We start from the raw sequence: 11,476 nt of genomic DNA on the forward strand, positions 1-11,476 counted from the left end.
TATAAAATCTCGTTAATACAAATACGTAGTTTATAATAGTGAAATCCAGGAACGGGATTTCACACCTTGTTTACTAGTTTTTATCATAATGAAAGTTGATTTTTTTTTTTTTTTGAACAAATGATATTATCTACCGTAAGAGGTGGGGGAGTGGGCTAAGCCTCACAATGGGCTAGCAATAATATGGTTCAAATCTGCCTTTGGCGATAATCAAACTTAAGAGCTATTATTTAACAATAAAGAGGAAAACCACTAGACCGTAGTACTAAACGACATAATGGAAGTTGATTTTGTGATAAAAAAAACCTTAAATATTTAATAATAATTAAATAAAAATCAAAGGGTTTAGTCAAGAATCATTCGGACAAAGAATTACGTGGCAGTCTAGGGTGAAACGCAGCTTCCGAAAATCCCCTTCCCCCACAAAAGCACACTTAACTGGTCACCACGAGACTTATGACATGAGACGCCGCGCCTACTGCTCACTCCCCACTCTCACACTTTGCCCTTTGCCCTTTTGCCCCCAATTCGCCCTCCCAACTCCCGCGAAATTACCCACCCGCCCAGATCGAGCTTCTTGTCCTAGACCTCCTCCGCCTCCTCCGGCGGAGAAATTACCGCCATGAACGCCCCCACGACGACGTTTCGCTCCATTCTCGAGAAGCCGCTCAATCAGCTCACCGAGGATGACATTTCCCAGCTCACCCGCGAAGACTGCCGCAAATACCTCAAAGAAAAAGGTCCTCCCTTTCTCTCCTCTCTTTTCGCTAATTTCCACTTTTGCCCCTCCTCCCCCCATCGCCATGTTTTCCGGCGCGCCTAAAATCACGGGACAGCTCACTCCTCACACTATATTTTATTGTCGAAATTAGTTAATTAAACGACGAGGATTTCGCCTTTTTTCCGGCAATTTTTTAAAAATGTGGTGACCACGTGTCCGTACAGGAATGCGGCGGCCCTCCTGGAACAAATCGCAGGCGATCCAGCAGGTTATTTCGCTCAAGGCGCTGCTGGAGCCCAACGACGATTCCGGCGCCGGAGCTCTCAGAAAGATTGTCGTTTTGCCTCATACGACCACCGCCACCACCCAGCGCGTCAGTACTTTCGTATGTGCTTGTTTCCCGAGAAATTCAAAACGGGAGAGAAAATTACAGTAATCTTTTCCTTTATGTTTACCACTTGTTTGATTGCAAGTTCTCTGTGTACAGGCGGCTTCGAATTCCGCTGATTCAGCTAAGGAAGTGAGCCCCGATGTCCAGGCTTCTGTGTCCGCTGACGAATTGGCGCCGCATCCGAGAAATGAACCGCCCAAACCAGCTCCCGAGGACCCACCGGTCTATGCGGATACCACGGCCATCAGTCTCAGGTTGATCTTCTTCAAAACTCTCTATTGACTTGCTGTAATACACGGACATTAGCTGAATTTTACTGATTTGTGTAGTTTGAGTATGTTAAGCACAATGTGGTAGTGAAGTGTGCTAAATTAGCTAATTGAAGCAATTTTCAGGATAAAAATTCCTCAAATTATTTGACTTTGGCGTCATAATGTAGGCTTTGTCCTTCGGGAATCCATATCGAGTCTAGTATGGTCATTTGAGCTTAGTAGATTGAAGGGGAAATGGGTTTGTGGAAGAGATTTTGAAGTGGATTCTCGTTTTCATGCGTAGCTCGAATAGGTGTTAAAGAAGCCCCACATGATAAAGGTGGCACCTGTGTTTACCAATTTGTGTCAGGCTTATCTTTTCTCCATGGGTCATGGCTTATGCTTGGGTTGATTACATACGTATTAAAGGTTTAACTGAAGTGACGTTGCGGTTAGGATGCATATTCTCTGTGTTCCTTAAGACGGGTATGAAGCCAAAGTAGATTACTTTGTTTTGTAGAACATTCTACTGCAATATCTTGATTATAAAACTTTGTCATTAACTATTTCAAATGATGCAAATAATTTGCTGTTTCTGCTGAAAGATTGGAAAGTATGTTTATAATTAAGATGAACGTGTAGGGGTTGGTGAGAACATTGTGTGCAATCACTCATGTGATATATTTATACTACGGTTTTAAAGGAAAGCATTTGAAATTGTGGTCGCAGAAATCATTGTACAACTGATGCATCAGTTAGTAAAATGACAATTTTCTACAGCGGCAAGGTGAATGTATATGATGGAGTGCCACCTGATAAGGTAAATGAAGCTTTCTCTTTGAATGGAGACCATGAGATAAGCCTTCCAATGCAGGGATATATGGATTTGCAGGCACGGGCAATCCTGCACCTTGCAGCAGGGCCCAACCATTTGCTTTTGGACAATCAATTTGGTGGTGCTGCAGCAGCAAGATCCTTACATTGCCAATTTCAGACTGCAGGCGATAAAGATGGCCTTTTCCTTCCTAGTGCAACAATTTCTCAGGCAATGCAAACAGGTATTTCCACAGAAGGATTTCTTAGCTTACATTCTTACTACATTAGTTGGAATGTAGTTAGCCGTGTAATTAACATTTAGTTAAAACTGCACATAGTGAATGGAAATGAGATCCAAGGTATGGTTCTAAGCATTGCCTTCTTTCATTCATGGAACAATGTGATTTCAGTAAATTTAATTTTTTAAAATTCCTCCAAAATTGAGCTTGCTGAAACAAGAAATTTCTATTCAACTTCCTTAATCTTCCTACAGGTGCCGCACTAAACATAGCTTAGATCTTTGTTCAGTTTTGTGTCTCGATTAATTAGGAGTCAGAGAAAGGATTTTTGCTGTTGTAGTTTCTGATTGATAGAGACCTTGACAGTCAACAATGTCATAACACCTATCGTAGAGGATTATAGCTTTTCAGTTTCTGTTGGTTATTTAATTGATTTCAGTGGATCAATGGCTAATTAATTGATAGATTCAGGTAACTTTACAGAGAAGGTCAGTGAATATACACAGCAGTACTGGGAGAAAGGGAACAACACTCGTGATCCTGGTACATTCAGTATTTGAGTACCACTACAGAAGTTTCTTGTGTGATTTGCAAAATTTTATCTCCTATCACTTATCTGGGTGAAAAGTATGCAGTTCTTAAACATAAATATGCTTATTGTTGCAAGTTATTTTGGTTTCCAAGGCTACACACATTTCAATATCCTAGATTAAAAGAAAAAAAGAAGATATAAATCTGTATGGATGCTAACCATACATTAGTTTCACTGAGTTTGTGGAAGGTCATATTTTCTTATATGTAAAACTGCTAATTAGATTTTCTTTTCTTTTTTTCCCCTCTCCTCGCTGTGTATGTTTCCCTTAGGAGTATTTGGGAGGAAATTTAATTATTTCATAAAGCTGTAAAGCAAAATATAACACTGAAATCATAGTTGGTGATGCTAATTTGCAGAAGTGGGGTAACTTTAAGATGTATTATTTTCACAGAAGTATTTTAGTGGAGGGTTAATGCATTTACACTAGTATCACAAGATTCAAATAACAGCCAATTTTGCTGTCACCTCAGGCCAAAGAAAAGAAACTGCCACTGTTAACTGTTTTGTTGTAACATCTCTAACTCCATCTGTCACTTGCTCCTTTGAAAGACTCATCTCTCCTGCTAAGTTCGAATGAGAAACTTTAATTTACGAAGGAAATTAGACTAAAAAAATGCACTCACTACCAATGAACTACTCAAATCACATAAAGCTACTACTAAAACATTACAAAGATGCTAAACAAAGGACTTTCAATGACACCTGAAAGTTTCCAAATGTATTGCGTCTAGTCATTTTCAACTCCGTCTATCTGATTTTTGTAGTGCTATCCTAGCAAATTTAGCCCAAGTTCCATGAATTCTTACAGTTCGTCATCCAAACACACCTTAAATGTACGTTCACTAGTGATACTGCTTACCGTCAGTCTGTCACTTTCCTTTCCCATTGCTTGTGCTGCAGTCACTACCTTAACATGACTCCTTTGTTTGCTATTGGATTCTGATGAAAAGGTCTTAGAGGCTTAACCAGTTAAAGAAGCTTCACTGTTTGCTGTATTAAACTTACTAGTTTGTTTTCCTTGAAACATTTGGTGGTAATTCTTAAGATGCAGAGGGTCAGGCGAACAGAAAAGTCTCGTTGCAGAGATACCGTGAAAAGCGAAAAGACAGGTACGTACGGGTAGAAACTATTCTTTACTACTACTAAAATCATCTGTTGCATATTAAAACTCCCAAGTCCCATTCATTTCCTCCATTTTTTTTGCTCATGTTTCTACTAGGGAAAAATTAAAGATTAAGAAAAATATTGGATCGAATACTAGCTTGGAGGTTTACTTGAATCGTCAACTCAGGACACATACCTCAAATGGTAATTCAAGTCAGTATGGCACAAGCTCTCCACCCCAACCTGAGCTGCTACAGACAGCTGAAAATCAGCCAAGGTTCCGCTGTCTTCCTGTTGACCTAAACGAGAAGGGTGAGCCATAAAGTTCCTCCTTTGTATATTCTATGACATTTGATATTCATATTCATAATTCTTTTCAAATTTAACCTTTATAGTTTTGCAACCAAACATAAATTGACTTATCAGGTAGATTGGATGCCGAATTCTGTTATGTGATGGTATTTGAAGGATTGCAGTCAGAAATAGATGATCTTATGTGACAATCTTTTGGATTATAAAATATTTACAGGTTGTTTGGTTTTGTTTTGATTTTCCCGGGCTGGCTGTTATGCAGATATCCTGGAACGCCGGACTTGACAATTTCTAGGTCATAAGGAGTTGGGATATGGTTGAGGACCCCTCACCTTAAGTTAGCGCCATGACATACCTGACAGGATGGGTAAGAAGAAACTAATTTAACCGGCTTCTAGCGACGTGCGTTTTTGTATGATTGGGCTGCTCTGCGACCATGAAGTTTTTCCAGACTTTAGCCTATCAGGAGGAGGATTCTCAGTTTGGACTGGTATGACTTTGATCAGTTTTGTAATTTGTAGGATCATATTTTCATCATCGGGATTTTTCTTTGTCCATGTTATTAGGGTCGAGATGTAGAGCTGCAAGCAGCAATTTCCTTTTTAACTCCCTATGTATGTAATTAGTGTATGCGGTACCATTCTCTGTGCCGAGAGCTTATTGTACAAGTTGAAGGAGACTCTCTCCTTCAACGTTTTGTATCCATGAAGAAGAGTTCTATGTAATTTACCGTCACTTTGTTTATAAGCTAGCCAACTAAAGTTGGCAAAAGTGTGTTGCAATTTGCAGAAAAATCGCGGTCGCGGCTCAGTTGGTGCATCGGAAAAATGTATTACTTTCCGGCTTACTCTGCAGTTTTTAGGTTTCCACTTTAAAGAGCCTCTTTGGGCAGAGCTTCAATCTAGTTTCCTATAGCTTATATAATGTCATTTGACCACGTTGCTTATTTCTCAAACAGTGCATGTATTTGGTATCTGTAACATGAGTTTCTAATTAACTATTTTTGGGATACTAAGCTCCGTTGACACGGGTGCTTACATGAAATGCGAATTGGAATTATTTTGATTCTCAACCTCTTTTGCGTGTGCTAACACTTGGTTATTGGTGTTATTTTGATTTACCAAATTAATGGTTTATGCAACGGAGTTAATGAAAAGTGCTAAAATAAGACGCAACAAAACAAAGTATAAGGGATAAAGTGAGATTTTGCTAAGAGTCCATCTGTCATGGCTAAGAACAAGCCTTGGACTTATGCCAATACAATTTTTCAATGAGAGATGAGTAAAATTTTGGTATCTGAAAAACTGTCACTCGGTGTTGTTATTTCATTTAAATTTTAGCACATGTAGTCTAAAAGGGTTATATAAGTTATGTCACTCACACATGTTATAATATGTACAAGATTATGTATCAATGTTGTGGATAACACGTGCAATTGTAGCTTCATGTATCGATGGTAGTATCATGTACCTACAAGAATAGGACTTTCATCACAAATTGTCTTTGATGTTTACCAAACTTCTCATCTATCTTTATCTCTCGCATTCAGAATCACTCAATGTCGTCCATATTTTGCTAAACACATCAAAGCCGACAGTGGCGGAGCCAAAATTTCATGTGAGAAGGGGCCTCACACAAGTATAGAAGAAGAAAAAAACAAGGATCAATATTTATAAAATCACTAAAGCAAAACATCATAATATATATTCAAATACTTAAGTGGTCAAAATGTATATATACAGAGATAATTTTTATCCATTCATAGTAATCAAAATTATTCTCGACGAGTTTTCATATTTTGACATCGTTGCATGATTTCATCCATACTATTGAAAAAGTTATTAAACTCAATAGAGATAACTACTAAAAAATTTGCAACCCTTAAACTCAAGTAAGAGGTAGGATAGAGTAGAAACAAATAAAAGTGTATAGAGAATAACATGGTTTTACAACCTTGTCGTTCTTTGTTCAATAATTTGGAAATTTGGAATGGCTAAATGTATGAAATTCAAGACGATTTTGAGATATTATATTTAATTTGGGATGAGATCTGTTAGATTAATACTAATCTTATTTTCTCAAGTCGGGATAGACCTAAGACTACCACGTCGAAACGACGACGCGACCTAACAGATTGTCAGATTCAATTAACCTGGACAAGGCACAAAATTGCTGTACGCGTAAACATGGGATGGGTATTTTCGTCATTTCTGCCCCTCCTCCGAGCTTCCTTTGAAGACCACGCGTGGTCTCAAAGCCACTCCAGATTGTTCCGGAATTGTGTCGACAGCCAAAACGCAGAGCAACATCAGCGGCAGGCATGGCTGCCTCCCAAAGGGTACGCTCCAAATCCCAATTATCTCTCTCCTCGACCTTTCTTGTTTCCCGGATAAAAAAGGAGCTATCTTTTTCCCGGATAAATTTCTTAGAAATTGATTTTAAATAATTTGAGAAAGTTGAGGAATTAGAGAGAATTGAAGATATTTCGGAAGTGTATTTTAAGCATCCACAAATCTCATATCTCCTCATAAGATTTTGAGCGAATTGAATCAAAATTTTATATGAAATATCTACAAATTAATTAAACTCTATAAAAATCCATTAAAGTCTCTCAAATTCTCAATTGAATACACCCTCCTAAGTGAGATTTTCTGAATAATTTTCTGTTGTGTTTGTGGATTTTGGTTTAATTATATTTTCTTGTTCAACGATTCAAGCTTATTGCATCATTTGTTGACTATTTTCTGTTGTTTATGTGTTTCGATTGGATTAATGGGTGATTAAGGTGATTCCAGTAGTAGATTGTATTGAATTTTGAGTTATTACCTATTCATCTTTGTGTGATAAGTTGTGGGAATTAAGATATTGCTTGAAAGTAATTTTGTTGAATTGAAGCAATTTTTTTTGGCTATGGCGGCGACCCCGCCATTGGGTTTGTTTTGATTGTAAAAATAGTGATTAGAAGGGTTGGAAATGTGATTGTCAAAGAATTAAACAGAGAGGATACACATTAGGTTCAGATGTTTTTGGGACACTTTTTCGGTTCAATGGCACTGAATCTTGGGGTTTTCTATGCTACGTTCGATGTTATTCTGTTTGTAGGAATAAAGAGGGAAAAGAAAAAACATGCATTTTTGTGATCAGGATATCGTTCTCATAATGTTGACATATGCAGGATCCTAGAGAAGAAGTCATCCAAGCATGGTACATGGATGATAGTGATGAAGACCAGAGGCTCCCCCATCACAAGGAGCCCAAGGAATTTGTATCCCTGGACCAACTTGCCGGTAAGCATTTTTTGGGAAACAAATATGTGTTTAACAGATAATGCTTGTTTTAGATTTTAAAAATCAATGTATTATAGAAACCTTGAGAGCGACATCTGTAATTGATGAAATAAGATGAACTAGGCTTAGGTGGTATTAATTTATACGAAGCAGACCAGTAGATGCATTTTTAACCAAATGATGCTAGTTAATGTAAAAGGTAAAATACCAAGCATGCGGAGACGAATCTGGGAAGAGTGCGAAAAGATTTATAAAACTCAGGTTTCGCAGGAGATAACTGTTTATAATGTAAAATGTAGTTTGATTCCAGTTGGTTGGGACAATAAGGATGATGATAATTGGTCCAGTATTTAACTTCCTGTGAGCAATTATGTTTATCTTGCAGAGCTTGGAGTGCTCAGCTGGCATCTAGATGCTGATAACTACGAAACAGATGAGGAGTTGAAGAAGATTCGTGAAGAACGTGGTTACTCCTACATGGTTTGTCACACTAACTTATGTTTTTCTTTTCTATATTTTTAATTTCATTCTGTCATGTACCTAAACTCTTTAGTTCATTATGTCAAGGCACTGATTCACAACAATGTCAAGTTTTGTCCATTGATCACAATTCACCAGTATCTTGTGAAAATGATTGTTTCTTTCGACTATTAGAAATGTTGACCCTTTTTGAGTGCACACTTTGGAATGTTTTCAGCCTTTTCCCTCTTCCCGTTTATAGTCCAGATTATGGGAACTGTGGATATGGAAATTCACAATAACTCTTTCTGCATGGTTTTACAGTATATTTAACCGGATAATGTTTTCCTCTTGTAGGACTTCTGTGAGGTTTGCCCTGAAAAGCTTCCTAATTATGAGGAGAAGATAAAAAATTTCTTTGAGGAACATCTTCACACTGATGAGGAAATCCGATATGCTGTGGATGGAAGTGGTAGGATTAGTTATGCTTTATCGCAGTATGTTATCCCTTCTTTACTCACCTCTTCTGTTTAATGATTGTGTACGTTTTTGTGAAGGTTATTTTGATGTTAGGGACCGCGATGAACGTTGGATTCGCGTATGGCTGAAAAAGGGGGGAATGATTGTTTTGCCTGCTGGAATTTATCACCGATTCACTTTGGACACAAACAACTACATAAAGGTATTAGTTCATAGCACCAAAATGTTCTAAAGACTGCTTTTTGTTTTTTACCCCTTCTCTCTTTTCTCCAGTTAAGTGGAGTCTCATTACGCTTGTATGAAGACACACTTCTACATTTTGTGGCACCGACTATTTTTAAAAGCATATTATTTATGGGACGATGATGAGGGTTCAGGATGTGATCTTCCATTATTTGCCTCAATTTTTTTCTTTTGTAAGAAAACAAGATCTTGTCTCATCTTATGCCTCCCTATCATTCATTGGTGTGTACTTTGTCATCGTGATTTCCCAGTGAACTTGTGACAAAAGACGCCTAAGTAGTTGAAGCACTGTCACATAACACTAAGGTAGACATCAGCACTTGATATGGCATTTGATGGACTAGTTCACCAAAGTGCATTAATTGTAATGTAGATGAGAATAATGAGTTCATGTGCCTTCGAAATGCCAGGCATTACTGTTTTTACGTCTGTGTCTGTGGTGTAGTGTCAATTAAGAAGTCACAATTTACCTTATAGTGTTTAATGTATGAACTTTAAGGATGTTCTAAAAAAGCATATGTTTGATGCAGGCAATGCGTCTATTTATTGGCGATCCAGTTTGGACCCCCTTTAACCGTCCTCATGATCATCTTCCTGCAAGGTATAGTTCTGTCTTTCTCTACATTTTGGACTTACCTACTTCCATTCATGCATGCGGTAGAATGCCCGATCGGCTTTGAGTCTTCTCACAAAGGGACCTTTCTTGCAGGGAGGAGTATCTTAAAGCTTTTGTGCACAAGGAAACTGGTGACCATGCAGTTAACGCTGCGGCATAGAATCTGGCGTTTGCTTCTAAATGTGGGGTTTACAAATAACGAAATATGGTATTGGCTATGAAAAAGTTACACATGGTTGTATTGTCTGGGATGTAAGCTGTGGCTTAAGAGTGTTGTGTGATGCTTGTTAAGTTGTGTTGTAGTAGTAGCATGGCCTTTCCGTAAACTTGAATAATTCCGAGTATCTTACGAGATGTTCTTTATGTATGATACATAACCTCTCCTCTGTAAACATTTAATAATTATATAGTTCGATTGTATTATATTGTGAGTGTTTATGGTTCCAGCGTAACCTTACATCCCTGGCATGCTAGAAGTAGGTGACGGCTCCTTTTTGTTTCTGGTTCAGCCCAACACCTCATTCAGATTTGGAAGCTATGACATATACTTGCGTTGTGGTTTACAATGTTTTCGATGATGTAGCCAAACTCGCAACATTGGAGAAACTTTTTCGTGTGATGGTTAAATTGTCGCATGATGTTATTAGTTCACATACTATAAAGGTGGATGGCAAATTAATATGTTAGACACAATATAATAGATTGATAATATTACGTGACTGTGTGATGGTTGCGTAGAAAAAACTTTTTGTCATTTTGAGTGGTTCTAGGCTGCCTAGCCGAAGCCCAAAACAACAAAAGCTTTCTTTTGGGGCTTTCTACCGAGTTAAAATAGGATGGATTAGAACTGGTAAATACTTGACATGCAAATTGAAATGATCCAAAACATGGGTTGAATACTATCCTTTTGATTTAGCTTCTTCCAAATGCTTATAGAAGTTGAGGAGGCTTTCACTTGGTTTCGATACTGCAGAGGAGTTGGAAACTAGAGGAATGTACGATTAATGAGCTTGTAAATCAAGTAATTACGAGTATTTTCTGATGCACGTGATGTCACTTTCTCTCCAGTGTTGCACTTGCAAAGAAAATTCGGATTTGAATTGCGCTTGACTTTAGAATCGATCCAAACGCAACTTGATTACTATTCCTAGTTGTCAATTATGACTTTTTTGGTTTTGTTTCTGTCTAGCAATTTCCCGAGTGTTCGTATTTCTTGAGTGAGATTAGGTGATGACAAAGAACCGGATATCACATTATGGTTACCGGATCCAGGTGCAATAATTCAAGACCAAATTTGATTCTTATTAAAGTTAGATAATGGACCCCCTAATCGCACTTTTCAGTCCTAATCTGCTTTTTTGAAATTATATTTCTGTCGTCTATATTCCATGCAGTTCTACACTCATCTTATAGCCCCTTAAAATATTACTTATTTTAAGCACTTGTTTAATCACAATTGGTCTCCTAAACTGTTTATTTTATTGTGTTTTAACTTTTACGTGAATAATTTTCAACTCGGAGCAGCAGAAATTCCAAGTTGCAATGAAACCTTCACCATCTCTTTCAACCCAATTACAATTTACACGTCGGCTGTTTTTGCACTTCGTAAAGTTTACTCTATATTTATGTTTAAGTTCACTCATCAAAACTCAACTAAATGGTTCATTTGTTAGCGGTGACTTTGACGTGATCTTGATTGTTAATGATAGTTTTCTTGTGATCTCGCTTGTTTGTAATATGCTTTATGAAAAAAAGTTGGCCTTTAATATCAAGTGTTCATGTACACATGTATAATGGGTTCCAGTTATAGGGTTATACCAAAATACCCACCTGTTTCCTTCGATTTGTGGCAGCTATTGCTATGGTGTGCTTTGGAGGAGTTTGGGGTTCTGTTTTGGGGTCCTGTTGTTACTCTGTTTTCATCCAGCTTTGGGACTATAGTTATGTTGCTTTCCGATGGTT

General features: G+C 37.8%; 2 protein-coding genes across 29 annotated transcripts; both read left to right on the forward strand.

The window, feature by feature from the left end:
- Positions 1–433: 433 nt before the first annotated feature.
- LOC103424043 (protein TIFY 4B-like) lies at positions 434–5,223 on the forward strand. Of its 28 annotated transcripts, none has more exons than XM_070810706.1 (9): positions 434–740; positions 946–1,106; positions 1,209–1,366; positions 2,093–2,183; positions 2,238–2,421; positions 2,884–2,961; positions 4,059–4,122; positions 4,233–4,429; positions 4,692–5,223. In XM_070810706.1, exons 1-9 carry the CDS (start codon positions 623–625, stop codon positions 4,712–4,714), a joined length of 1,074 nt encoding a protein of 357 aa, XP_070666807.1. In that variant the 5' UTR covers positions 434–622; the 3' UTR covers positions 4,715–5,223. The 28 variants fall into 28 exon arrangements, with proteins under 28 accessions (XP_070666807.1, XP_070666810.1, XP_070666809.1 ...); XM_070810709.1 differs by having other exon boundaries at positions 4,065–4,122; XM_070810708.1 differs by having other exon boundaries at positions 2,890–2,961.
- Positions 5,224–6,499: 1,276 nt separating this feature from the next.
- Positions 6,500–9,937, forward strand: LOC103453168 (acireductone dioxygenase 2). The gene is made up of 7 exons (XM_008392724.4): positions 6,500–6,767; positions 7,605–7,716; positions 8,102–8,196; positions 8,533–8,647; positions 8,733–8,857; positions 9,429–9,499; positions 9,608–9,937. Exons 1-7 carry the CDS (start codon positions 6,750–6,752, stop codon positions 9,672–9,674), a joined length of 603 nt encoding a protein of 200 aa, XP_008390946.3. The 5' UTR covers positions 6,500–6,749; the 3' UTR covers positions 9,675–9,937.
- The last annotated feature ends 1,539 nt before the right edge of the window (positions 9,938–11,476 follow it).

This window comes from Malus domestica, chromosome 13 (genome assembly GCF_042453785.1).
Source record: "Malus domestica chromosome 13, GDT2T_hap1".
Classification (NCBI taxonomy): domain Eukaryota; kingdom Viridiplantae; phylum Streptophyta; class Magnoliopsida; order Rosales; family Rosaceae; genus Malus; species Malus domestica.

Coding starts and splice junctions, on each gene's coding strand:
- LOC103424043 (XM_070810700.1), top strand. CDS start 623: ATGAACGCCCCCACGACGACGTTTCGCTCCATTCTCGAGAAGCCGCTC. Junction 741..945: donor CAAATACCTCAAAGAAAAAG/GTCCTCCCTTTC, acceptor GTGTCCGTACAG/GAATGCGGCGGCCCTCCTGG. Junction 4,123..4,232: donor CGTGAAAAGCGAAAAGACAG/GTACGTACGGGT, acceptor TGTTTCTACTAG/GGAAAAATTAAAGATTAAGA.
- LOC103453168 (XM_008392724.4), top strand. Junction 8,858..9,428: donor ACACAAACAACTACATAAAG/GTATTAGTTCAT, acceptor TGTTTGATGCAG/GCAATGCGTCTATTTATTGG. Junction 9,500..9,607: donor CATGATCATCTTCCTGCAAG/GTATAGTTCTGT, acceptor CCTTTCTTGCAG/GGAGGAGTATCTTAAAGCTT.